Source organism: Lepisma saccharinum, chromosome 3 (assembly GCF_977018435.1).
Source record: "Lepisma saccharinum chromosome 3, izLepSacc3.1, whole genome shotgun sequence".
NCBI classification, from domain to species: domain Eukaryota; kingdom Metazoa; phylum Arthropoda; class Insecta; order Zygentoma; family Lepismatidae; genus Lepisma; species Lepisma saccharinum.
Genome location: NC_139231.1, coordinates 114866436 through 114885748, shown reverse-complemented (window position 1 = coordinate 114885748; position 19313 = coordinate 114866436). Strand labels below are relative to the sequence as shown.

The window sequence follows — 19313 nt, the reverse complement described above, 5'->3', positions numbered from 1 at the left end:
TTTTCAGGGGGGCGGGGGGGAGAAACCCTATTTTAAAAAAAAGTATTTTCAGGAGATTTCCCGCCTTTCCCCCTCCATATATACGCCGAATGTGCATAAATTATATATCATCTGAATCTGTGATTCATTCTGCGTACAACGGTATATCATTCATATCTCCAGGGAAAATAGTCTCTGAGCTAAAGTCATTTCAAGGTACCGCTGCATTTTAAAGCTTGAATCAGTGGCATGCCGACCATTCCTTTTGGGGGTACAACTCAAGTTACATTGGTCATATGATAATAATGCAAATATTTTTGTGTTCCTTACATGTCAGCGATCATTTTCATATGCATGTCGACACTCGCCATGTACTTTTTTCTTGAGGGGAGGGTGGGGGAACCAAATTTTTTTTCCCCGAAATTTTGGAATTTTGAGAGTTAGACCCCTCCCCCCACCACATATACGCCGAATTTGCTTAAATTTTATATAGTCTGAATCTCTGGTTCATTCCGCGTACAACGGTATATCACTCATCTCTCTAGGGCAATTAGCCTCCGATCTACACTCATTTAATTGAAACTCTACATTTTGCTCAAAATCGGCTTGGGCATATGAAAATGGCCTTGGGCAATAAAAGGTTAATGATCACTGATTTGTGTAAAAATTCAAATTGTGTTTCTAGTACATAATATGTCTTCATATACTTACATAAATACTGCAAATAAATGATGAAACACAAGAGTTAACTTTGCTTGAACGATTTTAATTACGAAATCATTTGTATGCTGATCACGGTATTTTGAATATGGTGTCACTGATTCCACTTCCACCTATTTCTTTCTCCTCCATTCCAAGATCCAGAGACCCACTCCTTCGACGATGACTTTTCCTAGCTCGACAGTCCACCTAAAACACTGAAGTTTTCACACACAATGCGATATGAAATGAAGTAAAGTCAAGTGACCTTGACAGGTCAGCAATTCCAATAAAATCCTTTTACGTAGCATCCACAGAAGGTACAGATATATTATTTTTACAGTTGGGAACAGAAAATGTGAACGGCACAATTTATAGTGCATGAAATTTTGGCAATGCATGGAATACAATCAAGTAAGTATTTTTCGGTACTATCTTCATGGGCGTAACTTGGAAACTATCTTTGGGTTGAGAGAATGATAAAGTTTTCTGTCCCATAAAAATAGTGTCAAAGATTATTTGCTAAACACATTTGAAAAATCACAATAATTATTCTTTTTTTGTTTGTTCCTCAGGTGCCAAGAGGTTCACAAAATATACTTAACTTATAGGTTTTAATTAAATTATAAATTTTGGAGGGGGAAATGCTTCCCTTTGCCCCCGCCAGGTTATGCCTATGCTTACCTTCCCACATAGTGAAGACAAATTTTGAATATTATAGCTCAATACATATTGTACTTCAGGCTTTGTGCTAAATACATAATCATTTTTAACAAGATTAACTTTTAATGCAAATGATTTTTTTATCACCCTGTCTCTGAACCACCATCCCAATTTTCCCATCAAGCATTAGTACCCAGTTGGAGGTACCTGTATATAAAATTTGGGGGAAATTGAAGGGGGGGCATTGCACAAAATTCACTCTTGAAGTTAGTCATTTATTTTTCTAAAAAAAAACATGAAACTGTACATAAAATACATGATTATTGATACACTGATCTGAAACCTTATTTAAATGAAAGCTTACACTATCCTGAGCAAAAGGAAACAAACTTGAAGTTTCTACGGCAAACCTAAGAGAAGATACTATAATTTATAACCTAATGCGTGTCATTCAAAGTGGAGCCGCATGTGGTGTACATGGAGATTTTTAAAAACGCGTAATTTCTGAACCCCTTGACCAATCTCAAAAAAGTTGTCATTTTTGTAATGAGCATCAAAAGTTCTATAAGTATGCAGAATTTCATCAAAATCGGAGATGGTGGATGACATTTTCACAAAATTCTGAATGATTTGACATGGAATGACCCCAAAGAGTTTCCATGACAAGCAACTCCCATCAGCTGTTCACAGTGATGGATTAACAATCTTCTCTCACAGGTATAAAACTCTAATTACATTATAGTAATATCCATCAACAATATTTGATGTGAAAAGAATATAGTAAGTTTCAACAGTGTGTGACATCAGATTTTATTAAGTCAGTTATATAAAGTTCAAGTAATTTCTTAAATTAATGTTTGCATAAAGACAAAACTATGGCTGAGCCGATAGCGATGTATTGGCTGATACCAGTGGTATCGGTAGGTATCGGTTGGGGCTCTACAGCAGTTGGATGCCGATCCAGATTTTGGCCGTAAAATCATATTTTCCGATGAAGCACATTTTTTTCTTCATGGCTACGTTAACAAACAAAACTGTAGGATTTGGGCAGATGAAAATCCACAAGTGATTCTTCATCCTAAGAAAGTGACTGAGTGGTGTGGTTTTTGGGCCAATGGCGTGATCGGGCCTTATTTCTTTGAGGACCGACATGGAAATCACGTGACTGTCAATGGGGAGCGATTCAGAAATATGGTGGTGCAGTTTTTGTGGCCTAAACTGGCAAGTCTTGACATCAACAATGTGTTTTTCCAACAGGACTTGCCACACAGCTCGCCAAACATGAAATTATTGCAGGAAAAGTTCCCCAACGAGTTCTGTCCACAATGGGTGATGTGAACTGACCACCAAGATCATGTGACCTAACCCTGGTGGATTATTTTCTATGGGGTTATGTCAAATCTAAGGTCTATGAAACTAAGCCACGCACAGTTCATGACCTGAAATGGAACATCAAACAAACAATTGAGGCTATACCACTCAATATGTGTGCAGACATATTGGAAAATTGGACATTCAGAATTCATTCGACCCACCGAAGCAGAGGAGGACATTTGTACGACATATTGTTCAAAACATAATGCCATTGTTTGCTCCTCAAAATATAAAAAAAAATATATGTCATATCAGTTGTGGTTTTCATTCTATCTAATTTTAAAAATCTGATGTACAAATTGATAGACCCTATACTTGGTTTTAATTGACGACTTACTGTTATGCTTGGGAATCTCAGGGGGGGGAGGGGGCTCCCTCTTAATCTGTCCATGTTTGCACACGTAACAATCACTTACAGGGTGCTTCATTAGCAACTACAGGGAGAGAATAGTTTCAAATACAATGCTATGACTATTGTGGGCAAATTCAAGCCTTGTAATACAGCCACATACCAAGTATTATTGGAAAAACATTTTTTTTGACCCATATGTAATTTTCACAAATGATCTGATGTGCATGCATGCATGAAAACATCAATACCGGGTTTTCGTAAATGATTGTCGGGGTTTCCTCATTGTTGTAACCGATTTGGGTGAATGACACGGTGAACACAAATGCACGATATTCTTGAGAAACTCAACAAGTTTTGTTCCTTATTTGTTTCATAGACCTATGTTTCCAGATTCTGCTGCTAGGCGGCAGTTTTCCAAAATGGCGGATATTGCTAGTGAGAAGGCGTTCTGTGTCCTTGAATATCACGCAACGAGGTCCGTTACAGTTGTGCAGCGACATTTTCGTGCGCGATATCGGAAAGATGCACCATCAGACAATTCGATTAGAAGGTGGTATGCACAGTTCAAGGAAAAAGGTTGCATTTGCAAAAACAAAAGCAGTGGTCGACCATCAGTGCCGGAACATGATGTGGAGCGAGTTCGTGAAACCTATCTACGGAGCCCGAAGAAATCGATTCCTGCTGGATCCAAGGAACTAAACATACCGAAGACAACATTATGGAGTGTTCTACGAAAACGGCTCAACATGAAACCATACCGCCTAAGTCTGCATCAAAAGCTAACACTTAACGACCGTCATGTACGGGAAACGTTCGCCAGCGATATGCAAAATCTCATGACTGACGACGACAATTTCATCGAGAATTTCGTTTCCACTGACGAGGCAACATTCCACCTAAGTGGAAAAGTAAACACACACAATGTGCGCATATGGGGAACGGAAAATCCTCATCAGTTTGTTGAATTGGTTCGGGACTCGCCTAAAGTGAATGTTTTTTGTGCTGTGTCACGAGAAAAGGTGTACGGTCCATTCTTCTTCATGGAGAAAACGGTTACAGGATTGACATTCCTGGATATGTTGAATGAGTGGCTATTTCCTCAAGTGGAAGAAGATTCTAACACCTTCATCATGCAATTGGATGGAGCCCCACCTCATTTCCACTGTGAAGTGCGATCATTGCTCAACAGAAAATTACCAAAACGTTGGATTGGGCGCGGGAGTGATGAGGATGAAAACCTTTTATCATGGCCGCCTCGTTCCCCTGACCTTTCTCCTTGCGATTTTTTTCTCTGGGGATACGTAAAAGATACCGTTTACTATCCTCTCTTACCCACTAACATCGAGGAACTGAAAACACGCATAACGAATTCCATCAACAGTGTTACACGTGATATGCTATCCCGAGTGTGGCAGGAAATGGACTATCGCTTAGATATCTGCAGGATATCGCGAGGCGAGCACATGGAACATTTGTGACTTTGTCATAAAAACTTGGTGAGTTTTCTAACATTTTGCAAAAAATTGCATGTATCTACCTTTATTACGTAAAGTACAGTGCTTGTTTGTAACCCCGACAATCATTTACGAAAACCCTGTATATATGTATGGGGAGATGTAAATGGAAGATGGTAATAATGAAAAGAAATTATTTACATTAATAGCTTCCAGACATTGACACGTGGAATTTTACATTTAGAAAAGTGGACAAATATCCATTTTGTGCTATGACGCCAGAGGTCCCGGGTTTGAATCCTGGCCTGGGCATAGATGTTTGTGAGTGTCCATTCATCAATTTCATCATATCATCACTCATCCTCATCTTCTGAAATTAGCCAAAAGTGGAACAAAAAGCGAAGTAAAATAAAGCAAATCAATGAATCAAATATCCATTTTTTTCCTCTCATCACATAAAGCTAATTAGAAAAAATAATAAATAGGTACAAAATTAGAAAACTGCTTATTTACATGAGCCATTATCTCAGTAGGTGGTGAATTCTAGTACTTTATATATTTCAGAAGTACTATCTCATGATGTAGGAAGGTGTGTGTAAAGGAGGGGAGTTTGCATGTGTCAAAATTTTGTAGGAATGGGAAAGTTCTTCCATGTCACTGTTATCATATATCCAGATAAAAATGTGGTTCTGGAATTAGGTTTTGGACATCAAAAGCTATAATAATCTAAAATAAAATAGAAATTGATGGAAATACAATTATACCGCATACCGTAAAGTTAGGAAACCAAAAAAACTGTCAATATTGTACAGATCTGAATATACATTATATTATGTGTTGCTTACCTTTGGTATTTTGAGTTCTTTCATTTCTATTTTGTCATCTGTTCAGTGTGTAAAATGTATCTTATGTATTTAAAATTTATGCTGGGCGTAAGCAGCCACATGTAAAGCTGTAAGTCCAATAAAATGTTGAGTTGCTGTTCAGTGTGTCACAGACAACTAGTATCAGAAGGACGAAGTGGATAGAATAAATTGTAGATGCCAACTTGGTAACTAGATTTGCAAATATTTGACATGTAAGCCGAGACAAAATTCGTTATGACCACTTCCACTTGAATTCTATTTTCTTTCTACCATTTTTCGTATCGTTTGTTTACTTCAGGTTACAGAACGTGTTTTCTAGTTTTGTTTTACGGTACATAATGTGGCTGATTGTAGCTATGTCATTTTTCACAGAATATGTGTGTTCCTGGCAAGCCTGGAATGCATCGCTTCACGGTGGGATATGACGTCACAAATGCAAGCAAATGTGTGTGGTTGCCAGCATTCAGTCAGCAAAACGGGCTTTTTTGAACAACTGTAGCACCGAATAAATAAAATTACAATAAAAGTGTCACTGAAAAAAGTTGTTTGTTTTGATGTCCTCTATACGTTTCCGTGGTCGCCATTAAAATGACACCCTGTATATATATGTATATATTTCATACTGTGACTAATTTTTACTTTAAAACCACAGATTAAATTGATAATAGAGGCCACCAAGGGAACCTCAAAATAGGCTTTACACAATGTATTTTAAGTTTGCTGGAGGAAAAATAAATTTACCACAATAAATTATTTGATGCATTGCCAAACATTTCAGTTAAAATAATATTGTACTTTCCAATCACCGTATTTTTGATTAATGGCAAACTTGCTAAAGTTATGCTGGCAAATGCATTTAAAATTCACAAAACAACAAGGGAAGAGGAAAAAAGCTTCAAAAATGAAGAAAATGCAATAAAAAAGACAAAAATACTGAAAAATTACCTAAAAGTCAAGAAAGGCTGAAAAATGCAAATATAAACAATGTTTTCTGGTTCTAATTGAAAGGAAACTGACTGTATGTAAGGTTTAGCATTGATTTCAAGGCTCAGGAAAAAAAATGATTTGTCATCAACTTCCGAGCCCTATTTATCATTATAGGGATGGGCCAATGTGAAATTTTGGCCAATACCAATATAAAATTTACAGAGAGACAATATTCTACCAATCCCATATACAATTCCAAATGGTGGATTGACCTCCTTAATAAACGTATGTTGCCATATGACTGCAATGCAAAAGAAGCTGCATATTTACACATTTACTTTTTAAAAAACAGGGCATGGAGATTACATGTTAATATACCTAAAAAAAAATATTGGCAGAATATTACACTAAATTGTAAGATATTTATAGATATCATAATGTTCCCCTAGGAACAAGGATCGAACCAGGGATGTTTAGTTGTCCTGATGGGTGGCGTAGCTCGATCACCATTTATCTTATTTTCTCGCCTTTCTCCATAATGCCAAGTCATTACCCTTATTTACCTGTTGCAATACCACTAATTCAGGAAGGTTGGTTAACTTCTGACATGGCATTCCTTAAATACCTATGAGTGCAATGGCTGGTGATCGGGTTTATGAACTTCATGCCTGATAAAGTTTCTCAGTTTTATGGGGGATGTTACAATATATCGGATCGGTACCAATAAACTGATGCACTGATAGCCTATATCAGCCGATACCGATAGTGTACCGATTAATGTGCCCCACTTCTACTTCATTAACTTCATAAGTGTCTCATAATCTTCTTCAACCCTATTATATCCGTGTTATCTAATACGTAGCAAACATCTCAACACTTTCATTTCTCACCTTAGATGACAGCTTTTGGACACACCCTGGATGGGTGCACTCAAATCCTAACCCTTCATGTCTTACTCTGATATGATGATTCAAATTCCGTCTGTCATAATAATTCCTGGTGGAAAAAAGGGAAAAAAATGTTTTAAAAATAAAATTAATTTCTATAAAACAACTGTAAAATGTACTAAAAATATTTCTAAATGAACAATTGAAAAAGTTATGTTTGAGGGAGTTATGATTCAAATTGATTCTCAATAACAAATCATCCTGTATCAAAATGGTCACAATCCCTTCTAGAATCTGTAGCATGCTCTTAACTATCGTCATTCCAATGCCACAAACATGAATGTCCAAATTTTGTCTTTTTCACCTTGTGCAGCTTCCGACTCCTTTTTGTTGATGTATTCGCATGCTAACTTATATGGCCTAATAAACAGTATATATTTATATATAAACGGGTATATAGTTTACCAATGATAACATTTATACAAATATAAAACATGATTTTTCTCCGGGATCTTGAATATTAAAATGCTTTCATCTCAAAAGTAAGATTTAGAACATTCATGGTATTTGAACGAAGTCACATAAAGTTTGAGTAATGGCCAAAATCAGAAATGTTATAATTAAAGAAAGGTGCAAAACAAATAAAATGTTAGTTTACACTTTACACACCTAGAACAATCTTCATAGGGGCAGCGAATTACTTCTCTGTCCTCTGTATGTGTTCTTACATGATCTCTAAGTCTGCTTCTATTCTTAAATTCTTTATCACAATGAGCACAGCTGAAAACTGAAAGATAAACATTTTCAGGGTGAACTAATAACAAAAAAGGTTAATATAGTCAACAATAACAAAATCAAACATTACATTGAAAATTGTTTTTATGTGCTTGTAAGAACTCTGAACTACAAGAGAAATAATTCTCCAAGAAGAAAAAAACGACAAAATCTGTTTCTAATTTTAATACATCATCAGAGCATCTCTCAAATATTTACACTTCACTAATGCACATTTCATTTCAATGTCAATATGTTTGCTTATCTCTTGGTGCTGTGCTTTGTTTCCAGGGAAATTTAGATGTAAGGTAAAGGTAAAGTTTCCTGCGCATATGTAACCGATCTTAACACAGCCCTTATAAAAGTTGACCCGCCCTCGCTGGCGAGAAAAGGGCGGCAAGATAAGCTAACGTCTTTTCTAGCGAACGGTTGATGTGCGTTGCAGAGAAGACAGTCTGAGTCAAGCATTGATACGGTTAGGATCCGTGTTACGTTGGTTATTGGTTTCGTGGGCTGTGAAAAACTGTAATTGAACTAACGGCCATGATCTCTGCCAGAAAGAGAGATAGTGACTAAAGAACAAACTGTAAGTGAACTATCGGCCATAATCTCAGCCGGAATGAGATATAGTGTCTAAAGAACGAACTATAAGTGAACTAACAGTCATGATCTCAGCCGGAAAGAGAGATAGTGTCTAAAGAATAAACTGTGAGTGAACTATCGGCCTGTGCAGTATCTCTACCAGAACCTGAGAAAAGGTTACTAAATAAGAGAGGCTACATTTTTATTATGAACCAACGACAGGAGGATTAAAAGATTGAAGACGTCGAACTCGGTATCAGCAAGATTTGTGTTTCCCCCCAACTCCCCTTAAGTGTTCACCGTTAGTGTTTTTCAGCGTGTTTATTGCCAAGTGAATTGAATACCTAAGTAGTTACATCAAAGACGTAAGTACTCAGTGAAGTAACCACTAAGTTTGGTCTAATATCTCAACAAATTCACACCGGAAGCTGACTAATCTGTGTATTCCGGAATCGTTTGTAAACCACAGACGTCATGTACCTGGGCCTTTAATAAATATTAATACTGTATTTTGTGGTGTATAAATACTTAGATACTTAAATATAAAAATTCACTGCTGGTCTCCTTTTGTGTGTTCGACGGCAGAATATAAATTGCTCTAATAAAAGCAAAACCAAAGAAAAAAACGTTATACATATAGCACCATGCCATGAAGGCACAATTTAGGGGGTACGGTCCCACACATTCTTGATCTTGACCATTTTGGAAGTGATGTGGTCAGCACCATGCTCCAGCCACCTTTACTTCCCAGGGTTGCCCCCAGCTAACCATTGATTTGAGGCGGGCAAGCCCCAGAGCTGCTTCAAGCGAGAACAAGGCTGCAAAAATTCCAGGGATAGAACCTGGGTCTCCTGCATGGCAGTCAGCTGCCCTACCGACTAGACCACAGCGGCTCTTACATTGCAGATGTAACAATATGAATATGTTAAATACACAGAACTTACTTACAAAGGTTCCATTAATTTTTGATGGTTCCTGCCACAATCCACATGGGAACTTGTTGTTTCACTGCTTCACCAGATTCCAGGTCACCCACGACCAGACTGGCCAAACACTTCAGATTTAACAGTCAAAGGCATGCATCACACACACACTAATTGACACCAAGATCAAAGAGACGCACACAATCATGCACTTCCCACATGAGTTAAACACCAACAGGGACATCATATTTGATTCCTACTGCTGCAGCAACTGAAACCCAGTGTTTGTGGCAGGTCTAGGAATTTTGTGCTTAACATTTGATGCCTTTCTCTTTCAAACAGCCCTTCACCTCTGACCCACAATGTAAATGATAAAATTGTGAAATTTATGAACGAACATACTTCTTCGTTCCACATAGACTATTATTTCCTTATTCAAGTAGGCCCTACTAATAAACTTAGACATTTCCTAATACACCTTATTATGTTATTTATGAGAACTTAGCATATTTAGTATTTAACTTGTGTATTACAATAGCCTCTAAGAAATGACAGTGCATTGCAGCTAAATGGGCCAAGACTTAGTCCACGTGTGGTGAACGAGTATGTTCCTTCACAAGTTTCAGAACTTCATCATTTACATTATGGACACGAGCCTTGCACTGCTTCAGAGAGCACTGCCAGTACACTTTATCATTTTTGGCCTTTCCTTTCAAGTGCAAAAATCCATCGTTAATTAGGTTTTCCCACCGTGAAAGCTATTCACTAATAAAGCCATATTCTGTGTGATGAGGAAGACATTCAGCACATACAGTCACTGGAAGTGAATCAGGGGTCAGAGGTGAAAGGGTGTGCAAAAGAGAAAAATGTCTAGCACCAAAATGTCTGACTTCCGTTTGTGGCAAACACAGCAGATGAACAGCCTACACAAGCGGCCCTAATAGCATGCAGGGAAGCAATGCAAAACAGAAACCAGCCAAACAGTGAAATCATGAGTTCCCATGTGGATGGTGGCAGGGGTCACCGAAATTAGTAGAACCTTTGTAAGTAAATTGGGTGGAAAAAGTTAGTAGGGGAGACCGGGGTAATTAGAACATGGGGTTATTGGAACATGTTAATGTAGAATAATTTAAAACAAAAAGACTGGTGTAATAACATTTCATACCTATGTACTTACACTAAACCTACATGCAGAAAATTTGTTATTGGAATAACTACACAAAAGTAAGTTTTATTTGACTTTTATTATACACCTGCAAAAATGATGTGACGCATGCTTGGTGTTTCTCTGCTTCTGCATATACTGGATGTGAATGAAAGAACCCTTTCAAAATTTTCTTCACCCCTATAATAAAACATAAGGGCACACATCATTTCATGTGAGTTTGGTTGTCTATGGGCAATTTGCCTGGTTTTTATAAGCAAAGTTCTTATTACCCCAAAAATTTCTGCAAATGGGTTATTAGAACATTGCGTAATTTGCTTGATTTCGCTTGGGTATACTAGATTGTACATGTAACTATTAGAAGTTTTTTCTTTACTACATTGTAGAATGGCCTGTAACCTTTCAAATAAATCATAGAACACTGATTTTCATTCACACATATTTGCTTCACAGCTGGGAAATTGAACTTTATGAAAAAAAGACGTTAACTTGGGATTTTATTTAAACAAGCATTGATAACTCCAGAAGAAGTAGAGCTATTGTGTTCAAATTTGCAGGGTAAATGGGACATTTATATATGATGTTCGTATTACCCCAACAGCAATCTAAAGCTATTCAGTTGAAATTTCTAACTTATGTTCTATTAACCCCAAATGGGGTAATTGGAACAATTTTATGGTGTCATGACAATTTTTTTTTTTTGGACGAGTATTTGCAATGCAGGTATGGTCATTATTTTTTTCAAAAATATGCAAAAGATGTCCTTTTAAATGGTAGAAATTTTTAAAAAATCCATCAGTAACTTTCTGAGTAATTTACAGTGGAACTTCTACAGGCTGTTTCCTGTTCTAATTACCCCAGTCTCCCCTATTTTGCTTCTGTGTATTTATTATACTACCACATCTTCCATTTTGCAAACATGAATGAATATTTCATATTAGGGGAATAAAAGATGCAGTTGATAATTAGACGTAATCAAGTTACTAACACCATCCACTTGGGTACTCGTTGCTTCACTTCTGGGATGGTTTCAAGTTCCTGTTGTTTCCCTGCATGACGCTAGGAGTGCTAGTGTAGCCAGTTCGTCAGTTGTTAACCAGTAAACCTCCCTACATCTCATCTGTGCAGCAGAGAAAGCAGCATGTTTTGCATTCAACACTAGGATAGCATACAGACAGTGGCAGCAGGCGTTGTTACAGCAAGTGGAACTCAACAAATCATCCGATCTACTGCAATCATAAATGAACGCAAACAACAGCACTTATCGGATGCAAAAAAAATCCCAACTATCGGACTAGCAAAACACCTCAAGTTAAACAAACACACAGTCGAAAAAGTTTCAGTCAGGCATACATCGCACATGCTGACTGACACCAAAATCAAAGAGATGCATGCAATTATGCACTTTCAACTTAAACCCAGCACATGCAGCAGACAAATTGGATACACTAGGACTCCTAGCAGCATGCAGGGAAACGACAGGAACCAGAAACCAGCCCAGCAGTGAAGCAACGAATTCCCAAGTGAATGGTTGCAGAGACCATTGAAATTAATAGAACCAATACAAGTAAGTACCACAGAAAAAGTTAGTAACTCGTCTATGTCTAATTATGAATGAATATGTTCATATTGAAAGTAAACCTATCCAGCAGAAAAATATCATGATGACCCTGAATATTAATTCAGTTCTGTAATTAATGGGTTGTATGAATAAAACTGAGCATATGCTTATTTCTCATCTTCCATTTTGCATGAATAAATGACTGACAACCTGCTCATATCTTGATATAAATTTAGAAAGATCACATTCTCAGAAATTGAGCAGCAGTTTACATATACACATACATTCATTTAAGTGTCTGCACATATGTATGCATGCTGCAGATCTCTATAAAAAAAATTAATATATCTATGACCGGGTTTCCACTCAGTTTGCAAAACCAAATTCCCTTTCTTTTCCAAGTCTTCCAGTTACTTTTAAATAACTTTCCAGACCAACCTGCAATGGTAATATGTAAATATTAGATCTTCAACTTGGCATGCTAATCAAACGTATGATCAGGGCTCGAAAAATCCCGATTGCCAGGTCACCATGGTGACTGTGATGTTTTGCTGTAATATTGCCATTTTTGAAATTTGCATCTACTAAATTTTGAAGGTTTTAAGTTCAAATTGCAGTACAGTGTAAGTCAGCAAATGATTTTTTTTCTTTTATCAATGTTGTGAACATTCCATAAAATCAGTAACAATTTCTTACTCTTTGTCCCCCAAACCCCTCTCACTTCATAATGAAATGCTCACATGATTTAGCGATGTTTTGAATTCGGTAATGCTCAGCTTATAGTATGCACAGTTGCTAGTAGGTGGTTTCCTGGCACCTGATTTTCAAAGCTAGCGCCTAGCTCTGAAGAAGATTTTTCGAGCACTGCGTATGATACTTTTAAAAATATATACCTCATGGTGGTGGAGGTGGAGGAAGAGGTGGAGGAGGAGGAGGAAGAAGAACAAGAACAAGAAGAACAAGAACAAGAAGAAAATAATAGCAATAATAATAATAATGATGATAAGTTTCTGTGACTCTGCTCCCTGAGAAAAATCCTGCGGGTGCCCTTAGTAGTGTGTGTCTGTTTTTTTTTTGTTTTTTTCCCCAAATTTGCTGCCCTTTGCATGTTTTCCCAGCAAACTTCTAAGAATTTTCCAGTTCATTCTATACTAACAATAAAGTTTTAAGTGTTAAACTGCACTTGGTATTATAGAAAATAAAGTCTACTAACATTTGTGGAAATTAATGAAGAAAAATAAACTATAAAAACATATGTATGTAAAATTTCTCCCATCAAGAAGCTGGTTGCAGAGAAAAATGGAATTTATTCTTCTTTCCAAATTATTATCTGACATTATCTCATGGTTGACTTCCCGGTTTTTCCAGGGTTTGCCAGTCAGTGGGAAGCCCATCTAGTCATTATGCCCATAGGCCTAAGTTGGAGGGGAGGAGGGAAAACAAATCAAACACTTTTCCATTCTCCCAAAAAAAAATAGCATGCAGGACTATTTTGCTAAATGGCATTTACATTTTGGAAATCATAAAAATTACTCTCTAATGCTTCACTCCTCAGGTCCAAGATGTTCCTTAACTTGTAATTTTTAATTAACCTTAAGGCGAAGAGGGACAATTAAGCACCAGTTGTGCATTTATTTCAATATAGTCGGATTGGGCACTGCTATTTAAAAAGGGATTAGTATGCAAGAGAGTATGAATTTCTCTCCATGTTGCAAGTGGAAACTGTTTTTCAAGTTGATTAGTAAGCTAGACACGATATTTGAAAAATATGATTAATAAGTATTTACAGAATCCCATGTATTCCTTATGGGAAATCAACTTCAACTTCACGTTACGGCTAATCAAATGGGAGTTTCGACTTTTCCTTCTACTATGACATAGTTCAACGTGTCCTTTTCTGTCTATGTACTTTTGTACGTCATTGGATGTTTGATATTCCCATGAGAACGAATAAAAAAATTGGTCCCATAAACCTAATGCATTTCTCCTTGCCTCCTACGGCCATCCTGGCAGTGTTGCTGAACCTGATGTGCATAAAAGAACTAAATTTCACCATTAATAATGCTAAATATGACTTTCAAGGAGCTAGATTAACGAAGGCTGCATAAAGTGCCTCCTAGGGTAATTTTAGGTGTCAGAGGGGTGGGGATGCTGCTGTTACCGTTATCTTTCAAGTGATGGCAATTTATTCTTAGTTTTCACAGCCTAGATTTGGCAGCATCATCCAGCTCAATAATCCAATGATGCTCATATGAAATCAAAAATAAAGGATTCCCGAATAACAATATTGTCATCTTCACCTTATGCACGACTCAATATATAAAAATAGCTGTGAAGGTAAGAGGGGGTGGGTGACGCAGCTTATATGTACACTCATGGCAAAAGTTGGTCTTTATGGGCTGGAGCCAGTGGTGGCATCATAGTGGGGCAGAGGGCGGGTGCCACAGTTCACAGCCAAACGAGTGCATGAAAGAGCCAGATCTGCCTCCAAAAGAGCGAAGTTGGAAACAGTGATCGGCAGCTGCCCCAGCAAGAAAAACCTAGGGGAAATTGTCCCTCTCCCCCTTTAAAAAAACGCTGTAAGTTACACCGGTGTTTATACCCAATAAAATCACATTGTGATGCACTTACTTTGTACATGTTCCAACCTTATGTGCCTGAGTAACTGTGTCCACACTTCAAACACCTTATCGCAGCCTTCGTGAGTGCAGGGATATGTTCTGTGCTTCCTCTTATGGCGGTTCAGTTCCCGCACTGTGACAAATCCTTCCTCACACTGAGAGCATCTATAAAAATTCATACAAATCACCTAGAATTATGTGGCATTCTTATCAGGTGACACTATGTCATAATTATTAGACCTCAAATTTTTGCATTCACAGTAACACTGAAAAATGTTGATTTTTTCAAAATGGCCTGTTCTTCCTTCACCCCTTTACAGCCACTCTATCCTTCCACAGTTTCAATTCTATTTCTAACATGCTAAAAAAAACAAAAAAAACTACACATATACTAGATTTTACATGAAATAATATACCTTGACAAGGTATACAAAATACACATAAAACTGGATTCATTTCATTTATAAAGTTCAATCCACTAAATATTTCCAATGCACAACCTTTTTCCCCAAAATAAAAATAAGGACATCATTACATCTGTGTGTAGGACAGTATGAAAAAGAATAAGCAATATAATATTCAAGTTGGTTAAAATTTTAAAATGTTAAACACCGTTTAAACGTCACTTCACAAACACAAGGTAAGTGCTATATTTCAAACACAAAAAACAAAACTTCTATGTAATCTTTCCTTATCCTTTTGCATGCCTTTTACTATGAAAGAAACCCCACCCAATACCAAATACCCAAAGAAATATCCATATTATCCAGACTGATACTCAAACCTGGATCAACCCGGGATCCAACTAGGTGTTTGGCATTGCATGCCAATGTTCTACCACTGAGATACAAAGCAAAATCTGGCCTGTAAATTAATATCATTACATTGGAACAAAAGAAATGGCCATTTTGATGGACAAATATTACAGGTCATAACTAGACGCACATATTTTTGGTAAATAAAAAAATTACGGTACAAAAACAGAGCCAAGTTCAGGTTAAAAATCGGTAAATAAAATAAAATTTCAGTGTTATAGCGGTGAAAAATCGGATAAAAAGTGGTTTATAAAATGACATTTTGGTTTTAAAATTGTGAATATAATCCTCAATTTGATTTAAAAACAGCACTTATTACACAAAATAATCATGTCCCTCTAATAGCACATTTATTTAGTTACCAGAGTTTTAAGTTTATTTCCTGCCTAAAAGAGGCCCATTTTTGCTTCTCAAATATTTACAACAGTCAGTCGGTAACGCGTCTAACTACCATGCTAAAGGTCCCGGGTTCGATCCCCGGTCGGTTCAAATCCGGGAACTTTTCTAACGTTGGAAGCGGCCCTGGCACCCACCCAGCGTCGAATAACATGGGTACCTGGGGGAAATCCTGGGGGGTAAAGGCAGTCAGGGGCATGATGCTGATCACATCACCCCCATTCACGACCGGATCAAGAAAGTGTGGGGCGTTACCCCCACACCCCCTATGCGCCTTCATGGCGTGGTGCTTAGCACAGGGGAGCACTTTTTTGTTGAACTAATCAATTCTCCGTGAATTGCATAACTCACAGGATAATTCAAACTTCAGAAAGTGTCACGTTGGTAAATAAACTCTAAATTTCATGTTTAAGTGTCTATTTCGTGTTTTGCAGTTCATTTTGCATCATGTCGTGACACAACAGGCTAGGAAAATGCACCTCACACCTTCCAGAAACATGAAAAATTAACAATACAATGTGCTATTTTGCATTTCGTGTTTTTGTCAAAAACAAAATATGCATACCTCTAGTCATAACTCTGCTCATACTTTTGCTTAACAGGTGAATTTCAGTGTTATAGCAGTGAAAAATTGGAACAAAGTGGTATATAAAATGACATTTTGGTTTTAAAATTGTGAATATAATCTAAAATTTGATTTAAAAACTGCACTTACAACACAAAATAAGCATGTCCCTCTCCCTCTAATAACACATCTATTTAGTTACCTGAGTATTAGGTTTATTCCTGTCAAATGGATATTATTAGAATCACTATAATATTGCCAACAATTCACAGCAGTAAAGTACATGGCAATGTCATAGGCTGTAAGAGTGAACAGACTGCTGGAAGGCATTTTTGACCTGATGGTCTGATATACCATTGACCATTGGAATACCTCTGCTGGTGCATATGTATATCAGGTTATCTACAATTTCGTAAAAACAAAGTTCCCTGACTTTTTCAGATCTCCCAGACCAAGTCATTGGGCGATTAATATATTTAAACATGTGTGTAAGAAGGTCACTATATTCTAGCTAAACATAGCACTTACAATCCCACTTAACCAAATTTCTTAGAATATTCACATGTAAAAGTAATAACAAGAAACTGACTGTTGGGTGAACTTTTACGTAATACCTGCCACATATTGACTAATGCTTAACAAAGAATTTTTTCTGTTGTGTATGCACACACGCATTTTATACATATTAAAACTTGAGACATAAACAGACCCCTAATTAACATTTAACAATAGATTCACTGACAGACAGCTTAACATACAACTTCCACAATGGACACCTCCATATTTCAACAAAACATAAATAAAAACCTACCGATATTTCACACCTAACGTTCCCCTATCTTCCTTTTAAAATTTTCAGTCCTTCACATATTGAAGTCTATCAGGAGCTCTTCTCTCCCTGATTGATCTCCTAATGGTGGCTTCTTTGCTTCCCTGATGTTGCTCTGGTCTCCCCGAGGATGACGCCGAACTACAACCTGTCCCAGGTGTCAATTACATCACCCGGATCTGGGAAATCCATCAAAAGTTCATCGTCATAAAAACTTGGAAACGTTTATCTAGTAGAAGTTCCAGGAAGCACTTTCCGCTTATCAATTTCATTTTCCTCAGTACCTTTTCTTCTATTTGGCCACTTCAGCTGGTTTTCATGCACCATTCGTCTCTTTCCGTCCACTTTTACCATCCAAGTGACACAGCTGTTTCTTCTCAGTATATCTCATAACGTTCTTTTTGTCTTGGAACGGTAATTTCACCCAGACTACATTACTTTCTACATTATCATCGTCCTTCATCTGTTCATAATCCTCTTTAGATATCTTCTCCATATTCACGTCAAATGTATTCACTGGCGTACATGAAAAGATAACTTGCTGTGGAGATTTACCTGTAGTTGTACTACATTCACTCTGCACGGCTAGTAAGACCTTTTGCAGCAAAGGAATGACGTCAAAATGCATGTTCTTATTTAAGCACTCTAGTACTGCACAGTCCAATTTAGTTTTAATTGTCTGGACACACCTCTCCACTTGGCCATTGCTCTGAGGGTGGTAGGCCGGCTAGTGGTATAATGTAATGTTGTGCTTTTTACAGAAAGATCCAAATTCATTACTTGAAAATGGCGGTCCATTATCACAAACTATGTGTTTTGGAAAACCAAATATAGCAAAACTTTTAATAAATAATCTTTCACTTCCTTGAAAGACGTGGAAGAGACTATCTGACAATTTATTCATTTACTATACGCATCTACTATTATGATGTAAGCACTATTTCTGTATGAGAAGAAGTCAATGTGTATTCTTTCCCATGGATATTGACAGTTATCCCAAGCTCTGTATTCTCTTGATGAATTATTCTGTTTTACTGCTGCGCATATTTCACAATCTTCAACATATGCTTCGACAGCCGCATCTATTCCTGGCCACCAATACGTTTGCCTCAACATTTTCATTTTGACAATGCCTCCATGATCATCGTATGCTTTCTTAAGTATTATGTTCCGCACTATTTTGGGTACCACCAATTTATAACACCAAAATAACAATCCTTCAACCATGCTCAATTCTGCTTGCCTCCTTTCAAAGGCAATCAGTTCCTTTAAATCATCTCCAATATAGCCCATTATCTCATTAGGCCAACCATGCTTAACGAAGTTCATAACTGCGCTCAGTATTCTGTCTTCACTCGTACATTTTTTCATAACTTCTTCAACTTTAGGCATCAGCGTCACCTGATAAACAAATTCTTCTTGAAGAGCATCTTCATGACATACATCTGCTAATGGCAATCTAGACAACATGTGAGCCAACTCCACTTTCTTGGTATATATCAACTTGTATGAAAAAGCCGCTAGGAACAAACACCAACTTTGAATACGTGGTGACGCAAGAATGGGTATTGGCTTATCTAATGTAAGTAGCTGTTTTGCAGGTTGAGAATCTGTCCAAATTTCGAAGAACCTTCCTTGGACAAAGTGCTCCCCTGTGCCCCATGCCATGAAGGCATATAGGGGGTGTGGGGGTAATGCCCCACACTTTCTTGATACGGTCGTGAGTGGGGGTGATGTGATCAGCATCACGCCCCTGACCGCCTTTACCCTGCAGGGTTTCCCCCAGGTACCCATGTTATTCGACACTGGGTGGGCGCCGGGGCCACTTCCAACGTTAGAGAAGTTCCCAGATTTCAACCGGCCGGGGATCAAACCCGGGAC

At 37.4% G+C, this 19313-nt stretch overlaps 1 protein-coding gene across 2 annotated transcripts in view; it reads right to left on the bottom strand.

The window, feature by feature from the left end:
- Nucleotides 1–19313, bottom strand: part of LOC145985334 (transcription factor IIIA) — a 59249-nt gene that overhangs the window by 13001 nt on the left and 26935 nt on the right. For both annotated transcript variants that reach the window (XM_083119230.1, XM_083119228.1), the window contains exons 5-7: nucleotides 14838–14992; nucleotides 7871–7988; nucleotides 7205–7310 (exon numbers count right to left, since the gene is read on the bottom strand). In XM_083119230.1, the coding sequence (XP_082975356.1) occupies nucleotides 7205–7310; nucleotides 7871–7988; nucleotides 14838–14992 (379 nt within the window). The remainder of the gene's footprint in view (nucleotides 1–7204; nucleotides 7311–7870; nucleotides 7989–14837; nucleotides 14993–19313) is intronic.